General features: G+C 30.8%; 1 protein-coding gene across 50 annotated transcripts in view; it reads right to left on the bottom strand.

Annotated features, from left to right (window-relative positions):
- RIMS2 (regulating synaptic membrane exocytosis 2) overlaps positions 1-27,117 on the bottom strand; it is a 526,738-nt gene that overhangs the window by 253,276 nt on the left and 246,345 nt on the right. For 34 of the 50 annotated variants that reach the window (XM_016147467.2, XM_036232966.1, XM_036232960.1 and 31 more), the window contains 6 exons: positions 13,487-13,695; positions 11,863-11,982; positions 9,667-9,766; positions 8,647-8,770; positions 6,947-6,993; positions 3,594-3,706 (listed from right to left, as the gene is read on the bottom strand). In XM_016147467.2, the coding sequence (XP_016002953.2) occupies positions 3,594-3,706; positions 6,947-6,993; positions 8,647-8,770; positions 9,667-9,766; positions 11,863-11,982; positions 13,487-13,695 (713 nt within the window). Of the gene's footprint in view, positions 1-3,593; positions 3,707-6,946; positions 6,994-8,646; positions 8,771-9,666; positions 9,767-11,862; positions 11,983-13,486; positions 13,696-13,821; positions 13,890-27,117 lie in introns of all 50 variants that reach the window. The other 16 variants (XM_036232962.1, XM_036232932.1, XM_036232938.1 and 13 more) reach the window with 1 other exon arrangement.

Genomic DNA, 27,117 nt, shown 5'->3' with positions numbered 1-27,117 from the left:
GAGTTATTTTGCATTTTAATGTCGTTTCCTACTATGTACTGCACTATGATCTTTAGCACATTCCTTTTAAGCAATGCTTCTGGTATAACAAGGCTGTGATAAGGTATGATAGATAAAAGCTTAAAGAAAAAATTTTCGTTTACAGAAAGTTTTAAAAAGGCTACAGAGTTTCTAAAGATATATAAAGATATATACCTATTCTTCAATTACTTATTCCCTTTAAATGGGCATATAAAATGAATATGTACAATATTTATAAACTCATCGCTAAAAATGGAGTCAGAAAAATATTAAAACAAAGTAACTTAAGGAAACATTGCAGCCATAAAGTAAAATAATATTGTTAGTTTATTTCTACAGAAAAAAAAAGAATTCTGGGCCATTTTTCACTTTTAAAAGAGTTGAAGGGTATATTTTATCTTAACTATCAAAAATAAAAATAAAACAACTAGCCAAAGACTGTAAATTACTTTTAAAATATTGAGAGAATTATATAGGTAATCCTTATAGGAAGCTGCTACATTACTGAAGAATACAAAATTTAAAAAGAATCAAAATAAGTGGGTGTTGATACTGAAACAGCTAACATACAGTCCAGGTGTCATAAACCTGAGTTTATACTGATTTTTCTCACTAAAAACACTAATGGCTCTTTCATAGTTATGCCCTAGAACAATCACAAGCAGCAGCACAATTCAAGCACAGCGAATAGATTGCATAACTTTTAAAAATTCAACAGCCTTGAGCATGAAAAGTCTAAACAAAAATTTGTATTATATGTGTTTTTCATTTGAGAATATATCAGTCAACGAACTGACATAAATATATAGGAAGGTTGGCTCACATACTACACAAATATCTTTATTCTCAGGCATCAGCATGATGTTGTCAGTTAGGGCCCAGGTAAAATCTGACCAAAATCAAAAGTGCCCAAAGGTAAAATAGGAGATAGGAACTGTAATGTTGCCCTGTAACTTCCTAAGAGTTTTCCACAGGGGTGATATATGTGGACAAATATTTTCCCAATCTCTACATCATTACAGCAAACCAAAGTTGGCAGGAATAGGATTAAATATAAAGAGAAATACTATATCCAAAAGGGTATCTTGCTTATGCTTTCCTGCAAAGAATGAATATAAAATTAAGTTTCATGAGAGTAAAATTCATGTCTGTCTTATTCACTATTGTATTCCCAGCTACTAAATATTACGGCTGAACTGGAGTCAGACCTTAACATATATTTCTTGAATAGGTGATTGGAGCTTAATTTGATAAAAACTTTTTGGAAGAAAATTTGAGAAACAGATTTCAAAAAATCTTAAAACTTTCTTCTCCTTTCTTATTATAATTTTACTTCCAGAAAGTTATCCTAACAAAATTAATTTGTCCTTGCAAAATATGCAAGATTTATATTAGAGGATTTCCATGGCATCATAGTTTATAATATAAATTAGAACAAGCAAGATATCCTATAATAGCAAATTAAGTGAAAATGGAAGAGTATTAAATAGCTATTAAAATCATTTTAAGAGGAATTTTTTTTAAAGTTTAAAGGAAAAAGTCCACAATACATTAGCAAATGAAAAAGCAGGCTTCAAAATAGTATACACAGATTTATTAACAGTTTTGTTTCAAAATTTATATGTATGTGAAGGGTTATATTTTAGTGGCAGGATTAGAGGTGATTTTTATTTTTTATTTATCTGTACTTTCTAGATTTACCACAACAATTATTATTACACTTATAAACATTATCTTATTGGAACATACTCCTTCTAAGACATAAGAAAATAATAAACTGGTACACGTTTTAAATTACAATTACACGGATTTTAAATGAACATTTATAAATACTACAACTTTATACCATTATATATATATATACATTTGTAAATAAAACTTTTAAGTTTATATTTTCCTCAAATATATAAGTGTTCCCTTTCTACCATATTCATTTTGAACCATGAGGAAAAACTGCGGTATTTGAAATTTGTCTAAATAAATGCCCTCCCTCCTAGTCCGGTTTGTTAATAGGGCCTTGGAATTTCAAACAAGGTAAAAAATTGGTACTTACTTATCAGGGGAGTATAACTTCCACTCCTGCCTCTTCCACCGATGGACGCTAACTAAATGCACACGCGCATGCACGCATATGTACACGTGCGCATGCACGCGCATGCGCACACAATCCTGGCACCATCCATCTACCCACAGCATATTTAAAAATGAACTATTTAAATAGAACCATTAAAAAAAGAGCTAACATTTATTACCACTTTCTAAAATGGTGGAAAAAATATATATTTATAACCATAAATGAGGACATCTGTGTTGTCAACATATGAGAATAGTAGAAAGATGCTACTTATTATGAAAAAAAGAAAGACCATTGTTCTCAAATGAAAAGTTCACTCTGCTTATAAAAGAGAAAAGAAAAGAAAATAATAGGAAATTCATTTCAATAAGATATTTACAATCTCCTAACAGTATCTCATCTTTCTTGCTTAACTTTTTGTAATTGTTGCCTTTGTGATCAAAATAGTTCCAGAATAGACATGTCTAAAGGCTTTTAAAATAATTTTTAATATGTTAATTTTGCTTACACTTCCTATATCTCCTTTTAATTAATGAAAATTCTTCCATAAAAATCAAACACTTCCTCTTCCCCGCCAAAAAGAAATTTCATAGCTGATTTAACAAAAAATTTTTCTATTGTTCTTAAAATATGAGCTCGAGAATAGTTTTTAATTATAATGTGTTATCTAAAATTCAGTGTCCAAATTTTGAGAATCTAAATAATTCTTAATAGTCATAAATAGTAACTTTTTGGCGTCATTGTTAATGTTAACCTGTGTATTTCTAAAATATAACTGGATAAATTTGAATATTTTCAATTGTTTAAAAGGGAATGAAAACTGAATAAATTAAGAAAAAAAGAGGGCTTAAATTTGCAAAGCTCATCTAATATGGACATAAAACATATCGTTGAACTTTAATTTTTATTATAAAATGTTCAAATTAGAGATCACTTAATATGTAATCACCTAGTGTACTCAATAATCTTTTATATATTTACCAATTTACTTAGATTCGTCTGTTAACAAAAGCATCTCAAGTATCATTATATTTCAGAACAATAGTCGTACTCAAAAGATTACTATGAAATTCACCCAAAATTTCCTTAAAATTCAAAGGCAGAGAATACATAAATATTTAGTTTTATCTTAAATATGACATCTTTGTATAGTGTAGAACTTTTATTTCTCTTAAAAGTCTATGACATATGACGGTCATTTTAAAGTATTGAGCAAAAATCACAACGTTGGGTTTTGGAATAATACTACTAAGATAAAAAGTTTTAAATATCTTCACAGATTTAAAGTCTCAATAAATTCTAAAAAACTTAACTCTAATAAAAAAAAGCATTATGGTAAAAAAATTAAAATTAAATTTCAATTAATTAAAGTTACTACTGAGAAAATTAATGGTTAAAAGGACAATTATATTCTAAGAAGAACTTAGTTTACAAAAAACTAGCAACAGACAATAAAAACACTACTTGAAATTCCAAAAGGAGAAAAGTGATTACATACTGAAAGTTGTCCAGATAAGAACTGTGGAACATCCCTCAACATGCCAGGACTCATGGGAGAGGTAACGGAAATAGAAGGACGATCCATTTTTTGAGATTCAAATGAGCTAGAACCTGAAATGGTAATTATACATAAAGAATAATAACAATGGCTTTTCATTAGTAATTATTAATCTTTATCATAGACCTCTTAAATTTTTTAATGTTCACAGAATGTCATTATAGTCATGATTTTCTTAGCCACAATGTTCCAAAGACATTAAAGAGTTTTATTGAAGCATAAGTGAAGCTTAGTGATTCCCTTAAGACCAAGGGTGAACCATTTCCTGTGCCAATTATAGTTGAGATGGACCTCTGCCTCAAGACTTACTTTGTCTGTTATGAGTACTAAACCTCATATCTTACAATAGTATATTAAGACATATTTAAAATAGAAATTTCAGTAGGATAAACCAATAGAGCAACCTGAAGATGATATAAACTTGTAATGCTAAAAAAAATAAGTACTAGAATTTTAATTATAAAACATTTAAAGGAAGTGATTTTATTAACAATATCTGGAATAATACAATAAATTACATGGGGAGAAAGGAAGTGAGGGACTATGAAAAAAGAATATCAGAAAAAGCAGAACCACAGTATCCAGAAATTATATGTATGAATTATTTCCATGGAGGAGAAGAGACAAATTGGTTAGTAAATAAAAATGGGGTTATTAGACTACTGGGGGAGATTAGTGCCTAGAATTCTGGGTCACACATTTTGGCTCTAATGAAATATCCATGCTAAGCTCTTATGTGTGCAGTAATAAAAGTTGCATTTGCGGAAGTGACTTTACCACTTATTTAAAGTGTGTATTGAATTCAGCAAGATGAAAAATAGGAATAAGTGGAATTCAGTAAGATAATAATCAGGAAGTTTGCAAAAATTGGAATATAAAGAATTCAGGAGGTATAAAATGAGAAAAAGAGGACTCAGAAACTAATTAGATATGAGATATAAAGGAAAAAGAGAGGAAAACATAAGATTTCAATCTTATAACCAGATATGGTCCCCTATGTGTCTGTCTTGTTCTCTGCACAGGACCATGCTGATATTCCTTGGGATGTGAAACACTGGGGAAGTCTGTGTATAAGGGAATGGGTGAAAACGGTAATTTGGAAGACAGTGACCCTGTGACACCTTTGAGACATCTACGGGGAGATATAAAGCAGGTAACTGAATACATGGATGGAACCCAATGTTGAGGAGACAATTAATGTTAGAAATTAAACTATAAAGTGCCTCCCTAATTGGAAACAGAAGTAGATAAAATTGACCTCTAGAAAGAATAGTGCAAAGGGGGAAAAGTACAAATCTTGCGTTCAGAAGTAATGGTAATATCTTTTAAAACATTTAGAAATTGAAAGAATGCTGACTTTATAGTAAGAAATAAGCTCAGTCTTCCAAATGTTAAGCTTCAAGGAACAGGAAGACACCTAACAGAACGTAACCTTTAAACATCCAATGGATGAAAAGACAATAATAGATCCTTTTGATAATGTAAGCTTAGGAGTTATATGGCAATAAAACTATCAGAACATTAGAATTTATTGAGGAACTAAAGATGGAAGGTTAACAATTAGGCCTTGGGGAAACCTATTCTTCAGCATTTAAAGAATAAAAGATTAAATCTAATTTGAGAAAGGACCCTTGTCTCCTCAGGAACAATTGTGGAATTTTTCCACACTGCTCATACAGTATCTGAGTGATGTAATATAAGCATATAAAAATTTATCTGCTTCTTAAGATTGTTGTAAAAAATTGTCATAATGTAGGTATAACATCATGCACAGTTCCAGGAACTCGATAAAGTAAGAATTATAATGATAATATCAAACATAATAATTATCATTATGTTAGTTATTTACTTATGTTATAGCTTCATGCGATCATGATATTCTTTTGGATAAAATGACTTAGCATCTAACCAAAGATACTAAATCAAACGGGTCATATAATCATATTTTAAAGTATAGAGCTATACCATTCCAAAGAGATTTTACCTATCCGAAAAAGATTTTAAAGAAATTTATACTCATAAATTAAATTAAAATTAAAAACATTTATTTTCTTTTTTATTCTTTTTTAAAAATATTTATTTTCATAGGATATTCTCAATTATTGTGTGTATACAGAATCCGACCACTTCTCACTACCTTCATTGCCACCACCGCGATCTAAGTCACCATGATCTCGCCTCTAAAATACTAAAATATTCCTCTCACTGGTCTCTCTTCTTTTACCCTTAACTCCACTTAATCTATTTTCCACATAGTAGCCAGGTTTTAAAGTGTAAGTCTTTCTTTAAAACCATCATATGCAGTTCTTGGTTTCCCTCAGAGTATAAGCCAGTGTCTAATAAAGTCTGCAATTTGACTGCCCACTATTCTTCTATCCTCTTTACCACATTCTCAAACTTGCTTACTCTCTTGCAGCCAAACTGGCCTCCTTACTTTTGCTTAAAAGCATCTTAGGCTTTTCTGCCTCAGAGACATTGTATTCTGGTTCCAGTACCTGGAAAGCTTTTTCCCCAGATAGTCAATCTTTCAAATCTTTGTTCAAATTCTTCCTTCTCAATGTGATCTATCCTGATCAATGTATTTCAAATTGCAATCCTCCTCTCTTCATTCACAATATCCCTTACTCTACTTTAATCAATCAAGAAACTTAGTTCATTGGGAAAAATTCATTAACTAACATCTGAAATATCACTCAAACACAAGTAATAAAAAGTATTTATGTGCCTAACATTATTTAAAATAGACATGTAAAATGTCTATTGTTCCATTACTACTCTGATGTTACATCAGATTATCCTACTTTCTAAAAATATAAATAAGACTATCTATAATCATTCACTAGATTGTCTTGAGCATCCCCCCATTTACTGAGGGTTAGGTTACAATACAAACCAATAAGTTTTAAAGTTAAGGGGAACCCGGTGTATAGGATGGTAAGATTTTGAGAGTGATGGCAAGCTCATTACTTTTTATCGTGATAATGGTTTCACCTGTGTGTCAAAACTTATCTAGTGGTACAACTTCAATATGTAGTTTGTTGTAATATATCTTAATAAAGCTATCTAACAATACCTAGTAGTTAAGACAGTGTGGTTAAAAATAACTATCTTAAAGTACTACAGACTTTTGTAAATTTCCCCACAATGACATGAAATCATACTAAATTTTACATGATTATATAATTGATAATAACATTATTATATTTCTTTGTATCAATAGATGAAATATTTCATTTGATCCCTGATGAATGACATTACTAATAACATTTTCTTCTAGAATAAATGAAACTTACTGGACTCCAGTTGTGGATGTGTGCTATCAGGTATTCTAGGTATATCTCTAAAATGATAGAAAAAGAAAACAAGAAATTGTTTCAACAATTAATGCTACTCCATTTTGATCATTACAAACCCATTTGCAACAGGATAGTGTAAAATTAACAAAATTGAGTATAGTAGTAGCATTACATAAATGAGAAAAAACAATCCATAGTCCTCCATTGTTAATAAAAGTATTCTGGGATAACTCCAACTACTTAAAAGAAATTAAAATTCATACACATTTATAGCAGATTTGTAAAAATATATACTTTATTTTCTATATGCCTCACTACATAATTGTCCATTCTAAAAAATTTTCTGTATGAAACAAGTTTTATAGACATATTTTAATTCTATTATATTCTTTCTTTTTACTTGCTGTTGTTCTAAAGCAATAACATTGAAATACAAATAAAATATTACTGAAATAAAAACTGAAATATTAAAATCATGATTGAAATTCTTTTAATGTAATAACTCCACTGGAAAAAAAAAATGTGACTACATTTCTTACTGGGACTCACAAAATTACCTTGTAACTGCATTTATACCAAAATTACCTTGTAACTGCATTTTTATGTACATTTTTGTTTGAGATTTGCCAAAAAGAGTAGATATTAATGATTAAGAAAAGAAAATTACATAAAAGAATATTTAAGATAGTAAATGTCTAAAGTATCTTTTAATACCAAGAATATATTTGGTATCAATTTTTGGTATTCATGTTTGGTAATTAACACTAAGTTGATACAGTGTAGTTTTACCATAATACAAAACTTAGAAAAGACAAAATGAAAAACGGATACAATTTCATGTGCCAGATTCATTAGGAACATTTCAAAAACTAAATCACCCACAGTCATTTTCTACAGCATGAAAAGAGATCAAAATAATATCATCCGATCACTTCCTAAATGAGTTCAAACTGGGCATTAGTATTTTATACAAAGAATAATTTCTATAGCCACCACCCTAGAATGCTCTTACTCCAAACATACATTTAATAATTCACTGTCAGTTTAAAATTTTAATTGCTTTTTCTAGTTATAGATATATCTTTGTCATTGGCTTAGAATATAAGCTCCTAAAAGGAAATACTGCAGCAATCACTAATGAGTAATTCTTCTGTAGGCACAAAACACTATGTTTCCTGCTAACTTTTGGAAACTGTCAACTTAATCTATAGGTAACAAAATATAAAAGCCAGAGAATTTGGCATTTGCTTATTTTTTCTTAAGTTGTTCCCTCTATCTGGGAATAGCATGCCCTTTAGGCCTTCCCCTTACTAGATTGAAACCTCCATTTTGAAAACAATATGTAAAACTTATAGACTATAGTTGATCCTCATTTTTACAATGTAGAAGATTATAGTTCACAAAACTTTAAAAATAATTGTTACTATAGTCCCCTTCTACTAATGCCATTAGCCATTTGTTATTAAGATAATAAAAATAATAAACACCTAAATATTTCTTCTTTTATAATTAGCTGTATAATCTAGCATGATCGGATAAAAAGAGGTCATAATTTTTTTGTGAGATGTTTTTACTAAAGTAAAAAATTGTACTCAAAATAATTTATTTTTATGAAGCAATCAGACATTTTTGGATTGCACAGTACAAACTGTTTAATAGCAGCTATCTACGCATGAAAAGTACTCAAACCAACTTACCCAATAGGCCTTGAAACAACAAGCTCCACTTGTGGTTCAGGTTTGGATTCCAGAATGATATTATATACTTCTTCAAATGTGGCTCCTTGCAATAGCCTTCCATTCCATTCTAACACTTCATCGCCTATTTTGTGTGTCAGTAACAATACTCTTAGAAAGAAAATCTAATCCAATAAAATGCACTTGAAACAAAGCATTCTTAAGGTGCAATAAATTCCATAGAATAAAATCACCATTATGGAAGAAGAAACATACTGAGAATAGCTCCAGTGGCAAAAAATTTGATGACCAGGATCATTAGAATATTTCACTCAAAAGGACAAGGGTCAGAAAAAAAATTACATAAAAGTTATTTCTGTGATTTCCAGGATTTTCTCAGTGGCGTCTTATCCATGAATAGTTGTTAGTTCTTCTTGCGAGGGGGAGCAAGTCAGGAGCAAAGTATGTCACCATCTTGGTGAAGTCGTTTCTATCTTTGTAATTTCTTAATAAAAATTCTAATTATAGAAACTACAAGGCCTCTTTGTACATTTCATGACTCTGCATTCTAGCTTTTTCAAAATACTGTACACCTTGTGTAAATTTTTTGAAAAAAGTTTATTATTTAGCATCTTATCTAATCCTGTCCAAGGTACTCAAGGATCTGTCCAATAGTACCCATTACCAAAGAGATAAAGAGTGATACATTTTAGGAAATATGTATTTATCCATGTAGTTTGTTTCCTAATCTGTTGGAATTTTTTTCAAAAGAAAAACAAAGACTTATGGGAAATAAAATAGATAAATACTAGATACAGACTAGGAATATCAACAACATAAAAAAAAATCAGTAAATACAAAAATCTTTTTATCTAATATGACTCAAGAAATAATAGTACAACTTTCCATTAACGAATAAATTTATATTTAAGTTACATAAACTCTTTGTTACTGGTCACTTCAATACTAAGCGAGGATAACTTTTTCATAACTACTCAAGTTTAACACTTTAAATGTAAATAACCAAAGATAGAAACCTACCTGGTCTAAGATGCCCTACAGTATCTGCTAAACTTCCTTTTTTTACTTTGGTAATAAATGCACAAAGCCGACCTGATTCAGTCATCTTTCCTCCTACAACCTGTTTAAAAGAGGAAAGTGTTAAGAGGCATATTGTTCTAATGAACATGGTTGAAGATTCAAGTAAAAAATAACTAGATGATTTTTCAGCTTTTAAATCTATACTTTAATATATTAAAAATAATTTTTATTAGAGACTGGGACATGTACCAAGAGTAAGCTCTTTTCATATTCTAAATGTTTTACAATTTAACCCATTATTTATTGAAAACTTAGAAACAACAATATATAATTTTTGTCTTTATTACTTTTATCATTTTATCATTTCTAAAAACATGTTATATCAGTACTATGTAATTATGTTAACATAGCTAGTCACAAATTTCAAATATCATAATAATATGAATACTTGTTACTTTTAATTATGATATCCTACCAAAATTTCATTAGCAATCTTTTAGGTACACCGTTGCCTAATACATGATGATATTATATTTTTCCTGATAAAATTACAAAACTTACTTAATTTTATTAGAATTAATGTAAAATTTAGACCATTTGTACCCCAGTTTTTCTATTTTAATGTTTCTATTAATATATATCTTTAATAAAGAGAAAAAATAAATGTTAGCCATAATGCTAGAGAGTCACACATGTACCTTTAAAAGAGGTGTCTTACAAAATTGATGCTTTCTCATCCACTGCCACTCACTCAATCATCAACTTTATAGCAAGTTAAGCAAACAGTAGTAACTAACTTCATTGACTAAACATAGTTTTTTCTCTTCTACATTGAGCAAAAGATAACTGAATTTAATAAACCAGTGATGTACCTTACACTATGTATTTATTCTCAAACTGCAGTGAATTACACTTAGTTACAGTTCAGTTAATACTAATTATTCCTAGGCTTAATTCTGAAAATTAAATGTATAGATATTTTGGAGTTATATCTCTATGTTTATTTTTAATATTGATAAATATTAATAGTCATAATTAATATTACTATAATAATAATTATTATTATTGAAATCTTATAAAGTGTCAGGGACTATACTAAATGTTTATATACTGATTTATTAAATCTTATTATAACATTCAGTAAGTATTATTATCTCCATTCTACAGATGAGGAGTCTGAGACTAAGAGAAGTTTAGTGACCAAAGTCATGTACCTAGTAACAGCTATAACTAGAAATCAAGCCAAGATTTCTAACCTTTATACTACACTGCTCTAACAATATACTGCAGAAATCTGGATTTAAATCCCACCTTCACTACCACCTTGTGACCATGGGCAAGTTATAACAGCTCTCTCTAAGCTAATTTCTTATCTATGGAGAATGTTAAATTAAACGATAAATGTAAAATGCTCAGACGAGTGCCAGCCACCTGACAGCTACTCAGTAAATGTTAGCTGCCTGATTCCACTTATTCCCCAAATTTTCTAATATCTCTCATTTACTATATTCTTCACAATAATTTCTGTAGCAACGGCTTAACTCTAAAACATTTTCTCTTTTATCATTTCAGTTTTTAATTCATTAAATACAGATGTACAAAAAATAAACAGAGCTATATTTGGTATAATTACTAAATAACTGTTATTTTGCAGTAAAATATAAATCAATATTTATATTGAATCTCCTAAATATGTTTGAGTTTCCAGACTTTGAACAATATTCTCTCTTCCTTGCATACACACACATACACATAAATACATTTACACATATTCTGCTACATTAATACAAAAATTATATTCCTATAACATGAATACATTACATTTCCCAAGTCTGCATATTTAGTAATTGAATAAAACTATCACTTTAATAGAATATAAACAAAGATACAAACTTAAAGGACATACTCTATAGGTAAAATAAGTTTAAGCACTATATTTATGATTCATATACCTCCATTAAGATTTTCCAAAATTATATATACAAGTATTATTGTAGAATAATGCCAACTTCTCAAATAAAACTTGGAAAATGAAAAATGAATAACGAAGGCAAATATTTGTGAATATTCCCTATTCTTAAAAATAGGAAAAAAATGCACTAAATTGGCATAGGTAGAAAGTTATTATATCTTTTGTTTATCTGATAAATTTGTAAAGGAGTATAGAGCCAAAATCTCATATATTCCATCACATACCTTCAAGCCAAGCATTGCTCCTGAATCTCGAGGTACACTTCCATCTTTTAGACGCTTATTTAATAAAATGCGACCAATTAAACGATCTCCATCTTTAGATGGTTGCCATGTCACAGGGTGCTAACGCATTATATCAACAAATAAAAAAATATTAATGTTCTTTTATAACGAATGACCCCTTATTATTGTACAATCTCTCTAAATTTCTGATTTCCAAAGTTTTGTGATTACACAAACCAGTTTACATTCAAAATTTTAAGCAAAAGGCTTACTCTATTATGCTTATAATCTCAACTTTATAATCTCAAGTTTTTAAAATCCAATTATTTCAAAGTCTTGAAGTGCTCTGATACAATACTCAAGTTATATAATTCTACAAAATCAGAGAAATCTTGAAAATATATTCAAACTCTAATTTAATTATATACATGCAGAAGATTAATAAGCTCCCAGGAAGAAAAAATAGGTTGAAATTATATGTAATTAAACTCATTTATAAATGAGAATTTAATTTTCAAACACTTTTGGAAGATTTTCAGAGAACTTATTACAGTAAAAGTCAAAAGGTCAAATATGTTAAAACACAAAATTCAAATCAACGATGAGGGCTATCTAGAAACCTTTTTCAAGAAAGGTTACAAAAATTACAAAAAAAATACACAACCCTCAACTTTCCAATTGAATCTGTAGGGCAGAAATAGGCCCGATTTAAAAATGACTACATTTGTCACTTTTTGGAGGTTCACTGATTTTTTTCAGGTTTTTGATCTAGTTAGTAAATTAATTTTTTTTTGGATAATTTAATGGTACCTATTGTTAAGTAACATTCAAAATATGGGAAGTTTATCTCTTTCTCAGGGCAAAATCAAGCCCTGTATAAATTATAACACCATTCCATTATGAATTATACTTCAAATAACAAAGTAAATGATTTGTGTAATCACAGTTTCACAGTTATCTTAAAGTTACATGCACATCTTCATGCAAAATTTAGCAGGCAAAAGACAAGTCCCAGTCAATGACATCTATACAGTAATAAGATTTCAAAAGTCTCACTACACTAAAAGCAAAATAATAAATACCAAAGCAGATGGCAATGGTTCTAATGCTAATTAATACTACATTAAAATGCTATGACAATAAAACAAAAGAGCAAAATGACAGTGAAAGGGAAAAAAGAAAAACAACTTTTTCTGTGCAAACAGACCCAATTATCTCCCTTTTGCCTGGGATTCAAACTATTAATAATTTAATTTTCATCCCAAGGAAAATATATGCAAGCACATCAAATAAGCCAATCAAAAAAATTCTTTATATTTGTGGTTTATAATAACATTACAAAGTTCTCTCATGCGACCATAGACAAAACATTCCTTTGTTCCTAATATTTTATTTCATTTACTTATTTTTTGGTATGCCGTCAAACAACAAAAAACAGCAAAGCAAGCAAGAAGTATTTTGATTTTTTTTTTTTGGTTTTGTTTTTCTTTTCTGCACCTTAAGAAATGCTACATTGACCCTTGCAATGCCCTGTCCTTTTATTATGTTCTGTTTGAATGAGTGACAGAGAGCAAACGAAGACCAAATGAGCAGGGTTAAAAGGCAGGCTCCACAATCTCAGTACCTTATCGCTATGGCTATGCTCCTCGTTAAGGGTTGTGCTACTACACGTATCTACCCCAGAGTCCTTAATCTGGGGCTCAGACCATTCCAAATCCTCTTCCAAAGAGTGGCCACCAAAGTACATCATTTTCTTTTGTCTCTCGGACCTGGTGTTAGAATCCGACAAAACTGCCTGCTCACTAGTTTTTCTTTTTCCCTTTTGACTGTCCCCTATAGGTGTGGGATAAAAAAAAAAAAAAAAAAAGATACAAAAAAGAAAACATGCAGAGGCGTAAATAAAAAAAGGAAAAGTGAAATGATAACGGAAATTAAATAGTAAGGCTCCACATGTCTCACCAAAGACATTGGGGATGCCTCACTGCTATGCCAAGACGTATGGTCCAACCAGTTGTAATCCATGTCTCCTGTGAGAGTCAGACAGACAAGAGTGCAGTAAAGGAGACGGCGAAATAAAGGACAAAGACATTATAAACGTTTTAAACTGTGTGACACTGTCTGGTTTCAAGAATTTTGTCTGTATCACTTACTATATATACCAAGAGAAAGCTAAGATTCCAAATGAGTAAGATTTATAGAACACAAATTCTACTAGACAGACCCTATGGAATAAAAGTCCTGCAAGAACAGAAAACACTAACAAATAGAAACGAAAAAATTATATATTAGGAAAAAGAAAAAGACTATCAGCTATGTCTGTTACACATGCTATTTTTTTCATGCTGGGCTACAGGCATGAATTTCATTCTCCAAAGATTAAGGAACATTTTAAAAATTAAACAGTGGTTCGCCAATAACCACTATAACAAAAAGCCAAGTAACTCAATGTTGTTTCCGGAACGTAGTATCATATTCTTTATAATGCTGAAATCTCCTTAAAAAATTTGGGTGGTTAAAAGAAAAGAATTGGTTACACACAAAAAAAATAATTTTATATGAAAATGACAAAACAGATTTGCTCACTTTCTATTAATAAAAAAATACACTTTACTTAAATATCATGAAATACTTATTACTTTGAAACAATTTTTTAACTTCTTTCAGAAACTGAACTCATAAAAAGTTCTTTTAATATAATTTTGTCAGATAATTTGTGTAGTTGGCAACTAAGAATATCCATTTTCAAACTTACGTGCTTTTTATTTGCCTTACATCTGAAAAAGAATTTTTTTTACTCTATATGTGCACATATATCTTTTAAAACTCTATTTGTACATCATTTATTTAAAAATATTTAGTAAACACTTTCCTTTTGCTATGCATCGTGCTAAGCTCTAGTGTAAGTGGTAAAACAATGAGATATACAACAGAGTAGAGATAAACATAATAAATAATCAGTGTCATTAGGGAAGTATAAAACACTGATAGAGTATAATAAGATCTAATTTAAATTTGGGGGTCAGCAAACACCTCTAAAGAAGTAATGTTTAAGATGAGAACTGGAATATGTGACCTGAAGAAAAAGTGAGGAGATAGAAGGCAAGAGGAGAAAAGAACATTCCAGGAAGAAGTAACAGCGTGGTACTTAGGAAAGAACTGCTAGAACACCAGTGTATCTGCACCAAAAAGAATGAGGGTGAATCTAAAGCTAAATGAGATTGGTGAGGCAGCACAAACCAGTTAAGTGAGGCCTTTTTAGGCCATATTAAAGACTATGAATTTCATTCTTTGAAGGCTTTTAAGGTGGTGACATAAACTGATCTACATTTCTAAAATGAATCTGAGCACTAAGTCGTGATTGAGTTGGAAGACACCAAGAGTTAAAAGGCATCAGCAGTATTCCATGTGACAGGTGATTAGGGCTTTAACAAAAGTGATGGCGCTAGACATTGTAAGAAAAGAGGAAACTGAGAGGTGTTCTGCATGTAGGAATAAGAGCGTTAAGACTGAAGAGTCAAGGATAACTCCCAGGTTTCTGGCATTAAAGACAGATGGAAGGAAAGACCATTTATGAGAGAGAGAACACTTTTTATTAGGGAAGGAATGGAAAGAATTACTCTATTTCATAGACTCTAAGATGTCACTGACTATAAGAGTTATAGATATTAAAATAAAATAAAAACATGCATCTAAGAATTTATTAAACATGGTGATTAATTTTAGATATATTGTTTGAAATACCTATAAGTTATTCAAGCGAGCGTATAAGAAATCAATTGGTTAAGCTACAATAAAGTTTAGAAGGAACGTTCGACCTAGAGACATAAATTGGGAGTTACTAGCATATAGACAGGAGTAAGTAGATCATTTAGGAACAGTGTGTAAAGTAAAATATGAAGAGGACCCAGAATGAATTCTAACATTTTGATTCAAGTGAGAGCAAGAGAGACAGAAAAAGACATACAGAGAAAGAAAAAGGAGGGAGGAAGATGGTGATCTAAAATAAATAGAAAAGTTTCCTAAACAGAAGAAATCCACTATACTGAATGACTTCTACACATTAAATACAATAAGGAACTGAAAGTGTCCATTTGATTTGGCAACAAGAGGATCAAGAAAGATCTTGGAAAAAGCACTCTGGATAAAATGATGAAAATTAAAATCAAACCGAAATAATTGAAGAGTCAAAGACAGACAAGTAAGTAGAAAATTGTGTGTAGATGAATGGTTCACAAAGTGAAATCTCCAAAATAGCATAATCAACATCACCTGGGAACTTGTTAGAAATGCAAATTCTTGGGCACCACTCTACACTTAATTAATCAGACATTCTGTAGACAGGGCCTACCATCTGTGATTTAACAAGCCCACCAGGAATTATCCTTTCACTGATGTTTGAGGACCACTGGAGACAGTTCAAGAAGTTTATTTATAAAAGATGATGAAGTTGTGCTAAAATACACAAAATTAAAGTTGTAAAAAAAAATTCTTTAACCTGAGAACTACAGGAGTGCTTCCCAGTCTTTTTCATGGCAGAAATAAACAATTAGAATTGTATAACTATTCGAAGCGCCAAGAGTATGTGTATCTAAGAAGAACTATAACCCTTTGAAAATAAACTATTGGTTCTACAACAAAGCACTGACAAATCTCTGAGTTGGATTAAATATAGAATAGAGACTGAAAATAAAAATTCTTAGCTAGTTTATATGAAGGTGTGAGACCAGCTCAAAATCTCTCTTCTCCTCTTTTATCTGCAACCTACAAAAAAGCAGAAATGTAGTTCTTTCCTATGTAAAGGAAATCAACCATTTTAACCGCTTGAAGCTAAAGTGAAAATATTTGACCCCACCCCCCAAAAAAGTGTCATATATGGTAGGCATTCAGTAAACATCTGTTGAATGAGTAAAAAGTAGTATTACTATAATTCAATAAGGTAATCGATATAAAACATAGGAAAATAGTCCTAAAATACTAGGACTATTAGTATTTAGATAATACTTAACACTTAATATTCTTTTATGTAGTTTTGAAGGGCAAAACTGAGATAATAAAATATCCTTCTTTTCATAGCAACATAAAAACATATTGCTGGGTTTTCCAGTTCTAGAACAAGAAATAGAAGACACAAAAAGAACTAAATGGAAATTCTAGAACTTTTTGAAAAATTACTGAAAATAAAAATGATTGGTTCAACTGCAGAGTGGAGAGGCAGAGGAATGACAATAAACTTGAAAACAGAACAACATAAATTACTCAATCCAAAAAAAAAGGAGGGAAAATAGACATAAAATAAAATAAAATAAAATAAAATAAAATAAAATAAAATAAAATAAAATAAAATAAAATGAACGGAGCCTCAGGGGCTTGAACAGTTATAGCAGAAGATTCATTTCATTATAGTCCTAAAAGAAGAGAAAGACGATGGGGCTAAAAAAGGATGGCAATATAATGACTGAAGATTTCCCAAATTTGCAAAACATGTAAGCCTACTAATCTATGACACTTCATAAACTCCCAAAAAAGAAATACACAAATAAATCTGTGCCAAGAAACATCATAATCTAAAAACTAACGACAAACTGTGTTGAAAGCAGCAAGAAAGAAACAACACCTTACCTAAAAGGGAAAAACAATTCGAATGACAGTGGATTTCTTCTCAGAAATCTTGAAGCCAGAAAGAAGTGGAATAATATTTTCAATTACTGAAATAAAAGAAATGTCAACCCTGAATTCTAAATACGGTGAAATTATCTTTCAAGAATGAATAAGAAATAGACATTCTCACACAAAAAGAAAACGAAGAGAATTCGTCATCAGCAGATCTACCCTAAAAGAATGGCTAAAGAAAGTTCTGGAAACAAAAAATAAGGAACTTGGAAATTTGGAGAAGGAATAAAAATATGGTGAGCAAAAATGTGGATAAATACAATAGACTTTCCTTATCTTATTCAATTTTTAAATCATATCTGATGTTTGAAGCCAAAAGTATATATTGTTTGATGTGCTTTTCAACATTTATAGAGGAAATATTTAAGACAATTACATTATAAACAGGGAAAGGTAAAAGAAGTTAAAATATGTAAGGTTTCTACATTACACTCTAGTAGTAAGATGTCAATACTCAGAACGTGATAAGCTGTGTGTATATAAGATACTGCCTAGAGCAACCACTAAATAAATACATTTGCAAGGAAATATACTCAAAAATACTACAGATGAATCAAAATGCAATTCTAAGATAAGTTCGAATAACACACAGGAAGGCAAGGGAAAAAAATCCAGAAATAAAAAAGAAGGGGCAAACAAACAAAAAAAAAGAAAATGGCACATAACAGAAAATGAAGACCAATATCCCTCATGAATATATACAAAGAAATCCTTAACAAAATATTCACCAATATTATATAAAAAGAATAATACGCTTTGACCAAATGGGGTTTATTGATATAAGACTAGGTGAATATTGAAAATCAATGTAACCTATCAGATGATCTATTCATTGATGCAGTAAAAACATTCATGAATTAAAAAAAAGAAGAAAAGGAATAGAGGAGAACTTGCTCAAGTAAATAAAGGACATCAACTACAGGTAAAACCTACTTAATGGTAAAAGGCTAAGAGCTTTATATAAAGAGAAATTTCACCAAAAAAGTTACTTTTATTTGTAATAGTCCAAAAGTAGAAACAACCAAAATGTTCTCCAAGAGGTGAATAAACTAATCAAACTGGTATAACCATGCCATCCAATATTAGTAATAAAAAGGAAAACCTATTGATACATAAAATAGATGGACCTCAAAGACAATATGCTGAATGGAAAAATATCACAAAATGTTGCATACCATATGACTTCATTCAAATAACACTGTCTACGTGATAAAATTATAGAGATGGAAAATAAAAGAATGGTTAACAGAGGTTAGGGCTGGGGGAGCAGGTTACTATAACGAGGAAGCATAAGACACATCTTTGTGGTGGTACAGGGGTTCTGAATCTAATAGCGGTGGGTACATGAATCCATACATGCGATGAGATGTCACAGAACTGTATGAACATATTTTCCTATGTCAATTTCCTGGTTTTGATATTATACTATAGTTAAAAAATATCTCTCTGTACTATCTTTGTAACTTCCTGAAAATATATAATTATTTTGAAATTAAAAATAAGGTGTTGCTGCCTTCATAACTGTTGCTCATCCTATCACTGGAAGCGTTCAAAGAAAAGCCTGGAGTACCACTCTTCAGCATGATGTACAGATCGGTGCTTCGGTTAGGAAGTTATACTAAAAGCACCTTAAATCTTATCCTACTCTGATATTCACTGACTTTATTAATGCAAGTTAAACATATTTAAATATGAAAGTTGGTCAAAAATAATCAAAAGATTCACATCTTAGGCTAAGATTTTCAGCTTCACTTATCTCTACTTTGTCATAGTCCATAGTGTGTGTGTGTGTGTGTGTGTGTGTGTGGTGTGTTAGTGTGCTGTGTGTTTGATACACAGAGGGGAAAAACGTTCAGATATTGTTTATAAAATTGTTTTCTACAGTGCTTAAATGGATGAAATAGTTTATTAACTGTTTTATGTTATTGTTTTCTATTACCTTAGATTATGGTTCTGCAATTAAATTACACACTAGACAAAGGCATTCTTCGACATCCTCATTTTAACTTAACCATATTTATAAAGTCACAGCATGTTGCGGCAGAAAAAGTTTTATAATCCAGGGCCACAAAACCCATGTTAAAGTACTGGCTCCACATATTAATTTTACTCATTTACTCATCTATATAAAAAGATTAATTGTGATTCTCACATTGTTGAGAGATTTAAATAAGATAATGGTCATAACAAATGTCATATGATTTCACTTATACGTAGACTTAAAAATAAACAAAATAAACAAACAACAAAACAAAAACAAACTCATAGATATAGAGGACAAATTGACGATTATCAGATGAGAGAGGGCTTGTGGTGATAGGTAAAAAATGCGAAAAGAATTAAAAAGCACAAATTGCAGTTATAAAAATAGTCACAAGGATATAAAGTACAGCATAGGGAATATAGGCAATAATATTATAATAATTATGTGTGGCGTCAGATGGGTATTAGACTTACCAGGGCAATCACTTCGTAAGGTTTATAAACGTCTAATCATTGCTGTACACCTGAAGCTACTATAATATTATAAGTCAACTGTAGTTCAGCAATAAATTTAAAGAAATGGTTAAGATAATAAAAAAGGGCAATGGACATGAAAGTACCTTGTAAACCGAAGAGTCATCCCAATGTTGATGATATCATAATCATCATTATTAAAATCATCTTAATTTTTTCATTCTAAATGGGAAAATTTATCTATGCCCCTTTTATTTTTCCTCTCATTTATCTTCCTGTTATTTTACCCTCCTTTTTAACTTGTCAAGCTACATATGTTAGCATTTCCCAACAAGAAATACCGGTTCTGCAAAATGTTAATCGCCTTGAATGATATAAATATCCTCTAGTCAAATAAGTTTGGAAAACTGTATTAAATGTTATTAAGTAGATTTAACGAGTACAGGATTTTTCATATATAGTAATGACAATATGCTTCTTTGTAAAAATTATATAAAAGAGATACGGGGGGCGGGGCGAGGGGAGAGGAGAGGGAGAGAGATAAGACAGATCTGAAGAGGTTCTGCTCTTTCAGACTCCAGCTGAGGCCCCAAATTTAGAGAAGCAGAGAGATACAAGCAGGCTCTGCTGTTTCCTGTTCAAATATGACCCATAGATACTATAAACATTTTGGGGTGATTCGTAGTAACTGAAATATGCACTCTACATGATTATCTTTTTCAACCCTCACAATAACTATTTGAGCTTCATAATGTTATTAATTTTACAGGTGAGGAAAGTAAAATTGAGGTTAAAATAACTTGCCCACGGTCACATCACTATGATATAATAGAGCCAGAATTAAAAATCCATGTAGTCTGTCTCCAAAATCCACATTCTTAAGTCCTGTGCTAAAAATAAATTTTGTGGGATTACTATTCTACAGAATTGATCCTATTCTTAACTCAGAGAACACATAATCCAAATCTGCCTTTAATTATTTGTAATATTAAAAATGATTCTTAATTACTTTGCAATGGATTTTAAACAATCTTAAGAGGCACCAAGAATGGTTATAAATAAAATTAATTTAACGCCAGTAAGCAAGAATAAAAACTATTAGCAAGTCTATTATTTGTGTTTTAGTAAATATCCCTCTTATCAATTAGAACATATCAATTTAATCTGAGCTGAGGTAACCTGAACTTTTTAGAATAAGGAAAATAGGTCCATGAGAATGTGCTTTCATAAGTATATCTCAAATCTACTTATTGTTTTCAAGTTGTTTTTTATAATAGTTCTATTTTTTTACTCAATAACTCTTCATTTGTTTTATATAGTATTATTTAGTGCACTCTGAGTTTTATAACCAAAGCAAAAAAATTTTCTTATGCTAAGACATAACTGCCATAAATCGTACAGTGTTAGAGCAAAAAAGAAATCTTAAAACAGTGTTTTATATATCAGTCATTCAAAAAATATTTGTTGAGAGCCTACCACGTGCTGGGTTTCAGCCTAACTTCTGGGCTACAAGAGTGAAGGACACAGATTAAATCTCTGCCTTCATATAGTCTGAGAGGAAAGAAAAACAATTAAGAAGCTCATTCCCTACAGTATTCTAATCTAAATAACTCTCCTAACACACAGGCCTCCTAACTGTTCTGCATCCATCTTTGCCCCTCTTAGGTCTATGTTAACATAAAATCAAGAGAGATTCTCAAAAGGTAAACCAAATGAAGTTATTTATTATTCAAAACCTTCCAATGACTCATCTCGCTCAGGATGAAAGCCAAAGTTCTGGCAGTGACTTACAAAGTCCTACATGATCTGGCTTCTTGCTACCTTTTGACCTCATCGAATTTGTCTGTTTTAGTTTAGTTTTGTTTTGTTAACTGTTGCAGCCTCTGAAACACAAAGTAGTGCCTAGAACATAAATATTAACTGATTAATCAATTAATTAAGATATCATCTAGTCATTTTCACACTTCTTTATGCAATAGAGCCTTTTCCCTAAGAGAATCCACAAATATAAAACTGGTTAAGAACAAAGATTGATTGGAAAAAAGTGGAAGATCCAGATGCTCACCCATTTGAATATGCCTTCATATCCTCTTCAGCAGTTCCTGAAACATTGCCACAAAAAATCTGGTGCTCCATTTAGTACACTTTTTAAAATATTGAATTAATCTATTTTTCTCATTTTTGAGAGGAAAATTGAAGCCCCAGAACATTAAATAACCTTCCTAAGATTACAATGAGGGTCATTGACAGAGCCTAGAATAGAACCTTGTGTATTGTATGTATTTTCAATCCATCACACTTTCTAAGATACCGCACTGCCTCTGTATTTAAAAAAGGATAATTAATAAATCTATCAACCACACTGGTTCCTTAATGGCTTAAAAATTTCTTAAGAAAAGGGAATGTGTCCTTGTCATCTTTGTATATGCGCCCCTACTCTCAGTGCCAAGGAGTGTGTGGTGAATAAGTATTTCATAAAAATTGTTCCTACCGACATAATGCTTATATCCCACTGTGTAGAATGACCACCTGCACCTTCCTATCCCATATCTGTCTTGTATTTAACTTTTTCATATCCACTCCCATTGTATTGCTCTTGTTTGCTTATATGCTTATCTCCCAAGCGGCATCTTGCTGAACTCATATTACACAATGCACTTAGCACACATCAGGTGCACGATAGGTATATAATAAATCTTTTTCTATCTTGAATTCAATTAAATTGTACTAAACAGAATTTGAAAATGGAAGTTGAAAAAATATTGGTTTTACAATGCTCTGCTTCACTGAGGGTTAAATAGAATTTTTTTTTCTTTTAACAACACTGTATATTCTATCAGTTAAACTAGATTCTTATCAAACTCATTTGAAACCTGTTATATCTCTTTAGTGGCTTCCTGCATTATTGATTAATCCTAATTTTCCTTTCTCTTCTGCTCATCTTTACTTGGCATTTACAATTTAAAAATAATTATTTAATTTGAGTTTTCATTCTCACAAATATTTTCAAAATCATATTCATATAATTTTTAACTACTGGAAACCATTACAAAATAGAATAAAAGTCCAAAAAAATCTTAAGATGGGTGGAAAAGGTAAAGGGATTGAAAACTAAAAATTGCCAGTTATAAACGGTCACGGAGATATAAAGTGCAGCATAGGAAATATAGCCAATAATAGTGTAATAAGTACGTATGGTGTCAGAAGGATACTAGACTTACGGAGCGATCGTTTTATAAGTTATATAAATGTCTAATCACTGTTTTGTACACTTGAAATTATATATAGTATATACACAACATATAATATTCTATGTCAATATTTATGTCATTGAAAACTTAAAAAAAATTTTATCCTCATATAAAAAATATTAATAAATTGTTAAGTATGGTTTCCTAAATCAACATTATTATCTTATGAAAATATGAATGATGAACTTTAGTGGACCCTAATATCTATAATTCATAGAATTAAACAGTTATGTAATTTTTTTCCTGAACAAATTAAAAATTTTTTAACAGCTAATGCAGTCAAGGCTTTTATTAAAAAATAACATGTGAAATCAAACATAAAGAGATGATATTATATACTTTCAATTAGTTAATATAATTAAAATGACATGAAGTAATCAAGCTGATGTGGAATGTCTTGCATCATGAGGAAATTCACATTTAAATTTAAAATTTAAATATAATCTTAATTTCATATAAAGTCTACCAAAAAGAAATTTGCATGGGGTGGGGAAGGAGGAGAATGAGCGTTTGGTTGTATAGCTATTATCCCTTTGGGCTATCGTTCTCAAATAGTCTAGTATTAAACAAAAATTACCTACATTACCCCTTCTAAGTTTCTAGTATTAGAAGTGTTTAATTAGTAGAACCTTTTCTTCAATATGTGGTTTATACAAAATATTTCAAATGAGGGCTGGATTAAAATAAAAGGATCCACAATTTAATAGCATACCTGAACTATAATAAATCTTGATAGAGGGCACCATACAAAAATGCCAGGTTCATGAAATGAAGCAAAAGAGGAAGAGAGAAGGGGGACAGGAAGGCTACAGTGGTAGGCACAGAAATAACAGAGAAAAAGAGAGTGGAGAGGGAGACGGAGCCAGAGTATGGTGGGGGCATCTAAAATTACAATTACTGAACTAATTCAGAAACAAGGTGATAAAAAAAGAGAAAGTTCAACAAAAACTTTTTCAAAAAACAGTCAAAACACCCTATCTATGATTGAAAATGTTTGCCTGGCCTGTAATTCAAAATTAAGGCTATCTTATTTAAAGATGGTATACTTTCTCACCACAAATAAATGTAGTTCAATACGGCAGTTTGGTAAGACCAGCATTACAAATGCATTCATTTAAGTTTCTAATAAATAAAAAAAAAGGAAATTTTTTATTCCCCTTACCTAAAAAAGTATTTATTATTTTACATAATATTTACAAACTAATATTTTAATCAAAAATCTTAATTTATTTTTGTTGTTTACCTTTTGGAGATGGAAAGTTTTATTCTGAAAGCTTAATTTTGTGTTAATGTTTATTTCATGATATAATGAAATCCCTCCTTTGTAAAGAGTAGCATTGCATATGACAGAAAATAAAGAAAAAACAAGTAGATGAGTGCTTGTTATACTTTGATGTCAATATTTTAAAAAATTGTTTTGCACCTATTAGATATAGCAATCACTTATGCACTTGTTGAAAGTTTTCTAAAAGAACAAAATACTGTCCTATTAGATTCCATATCAATGTTAATCTTGGAATGTCCTGAAAAGGCATGTGTTAAATGCTCATTGACAACTTGTAAAAGATCCTGAAAAGTTACATGATCTGGGTAAGCCACGTATATCAAAAGATAAGAGCTTGATTTTTTCTGAATTTTAATGCAAACATAAGGGAAGATGAAGCATAAACCATAAAAGATTCAACACCTTGAAATATGATGAAGTTGTGGGAAAATGTTATGGAAAATAAATGTTGTTATAAAGTAAATAGAGTATTTTTACAATTTTAGGCATTAAGCATGATGTACTTGATACATAAGATTATATTTATAATTTTTTTTGATACGTACTCTGAAAGTACACAGGAGGGAAAATGCTCACTACAAATAGAATACAGTAAGATAATTTAATCAACAATTTCCTTTTTTCATTTTTATTATGTAAACATTATAGCCATACTAATGAAATTCTACATTAAATTTTTCCTACAAACTACTGCCCCAACAAATAAAGCTTCTAATCAACCTTTATTTTCTAGTTCTATATGCACATGTCATTTTAACATACAGATTTAACATTGAATTGAGTTACTAAACAGTTTACATTATATCTTGGACAATTTTTCTTATTTCCATAGTTTCCATAATTATCAAACCTTCAAATAAGTATCTGTGGTATGGTGATTGTTTCGCAACCAGTTTTTGGTAGGGGGCATGAAACAGTCCCTGTTTTGTAACATTTATCTATTTCCATGGTATACATACTTCCTCTTAAGCCAATTTTGAGCTACCAACACTATGTCATTGAATGTGGACTTGGAAAGCAATGCACACCATAGGTTCTCAGACACTGATGCAATCCAGTTTCGGCACACTATTTTTTAACATCTGAGCTGTTTTCAGTTTTGTAACCTTTACAGTGAATATCTTCGGCAGGCACAATTGGTTGTCTACCCAACGGCCATTTCTTATCTCCTTAGAATTGTGAACTCTAAGGTAATCTCGATCATTCTAACTCCATTGCCAGTGAAGAGTTAGGAGCTGGCATGAATAGCAACTACAGAAAAAATTTTTAAAAAATTTTTAAAAAGTTAACAAAGGAGGCTTCTATTCTTCTAGTCTAGAAAATTCTCCCTCGATTTCAAATCGTATCAAGTAAGGGATGCTTAGAATAGTTATATCTGTCTTGAAAGGGGACAATTATAAGAACAAAATCTTAGTGGACGTGTTGTGTATAACCCATATGAACCCTTAAGAACTGTGCTCATTCCCCAAGCTGCCCCAAATGTTGCATCTTCACTGCTTGTGGCTGAGTTCTTTACCCAAGAAATGTACTCAGGTCAAGAATTTCCTTAACCAAAGTTATGCTCCCTCCCCAGGGGGCAGCTATATCCAGCCCTCCTGTCTCACTGCCTCAATTAGGTCATCTCTGAATATCCACCTGAGATTCGAACTTCTGTGGGTTTAGTGAACGCACCTGTTCACAATTTAACTTCTCCTTATTCCGGTCGTCCTGCCCTTATAGAAGTGTTGTTAGCAAGTTATTAAGTTGTTTAGTAATTACGGCAGTCTCCAAATGGATAAACTTGGTATTTGTAAAAACTAACATTCTTTATTTAAAAACAAACAAACAAACAAACAAACAAAAAATTAACATTTTTTGGCCTGTGGGGTTAAGAACTATCATAATGTGGAAAACTCAAGGGAAAGGCTCCACATTATAATCCCATTTTAATTAACCAGTCTGGCCTCTAAAAAAAGACAGATGCATCTAAGCATTCTAGAAAATGACAGTGGACTACTATAAATTCATCTGACTAGCAGCTCTACTTGAAGTTGCTATGACAATGGGGTATGCTTCCTAGAGACAATTAATATGGACTCGAGTATATGATATATAGCCACTGAACTAGCAAATATATTTTTTCCATCTCTATTAAGGACTAGAATTATTCACATATACCTGAGATAGGCAAGAGTACATACTGACAGTCTTCCCCTGGATTATGATAACTCACCTGCCCTCTATCATAATATAGCCCCAAAAGATGAAGGCCATAGGGAGAATCTACAGAACATCATATTGGTTTATTGTGTCAGTGAGAAAGAAGTAGCAATTATACTGGAGGCTTTGTTTAGACACATCTTGTCCGGAGAGTAGAAGATAAATCCTACAAAAATTCAGAGACACGTACCATCAGAGAAATATTTAGAGAGCTATGGTCACAGGCATGGCAAATCATCCCTACAAGGCAAAGGAAAATTATCACATCTTCACCTAACCAAATGAGAAAACAGCATAATGCGTGGTAGGCAGCCTCTTGATTCTGAAGGCAACATGTTCCACCCTGGGGAGTACTACTCTGACTCATTTACCAAGAATTACAGAAGGTTATCA

The sequence above is a fragment of the Rousettus aegyptiacus genome, unplaced genomic scaffold (genome assembly GCF_014176215.1).
Source record: "Rousettus aegyptiacus isolate mRouAeg1 unplaced genomic scaffold, mRouAeg1.p scaffold_m13_p_15, whole genome shotgun sequence".
Taxonomy (NCBI): domain Eukaryota; kingdom Metazoa; phylum Chordata; class Mammalia; order Chiroptera; family Pteropodidae; genus Rousettus; species Rousettus aegyptiacus.
The sequence above is the reverse complement of the archived record's forward strand: the minus strand, read 5'-3'. Positions and strand labels throughout refer to the sequence as shown.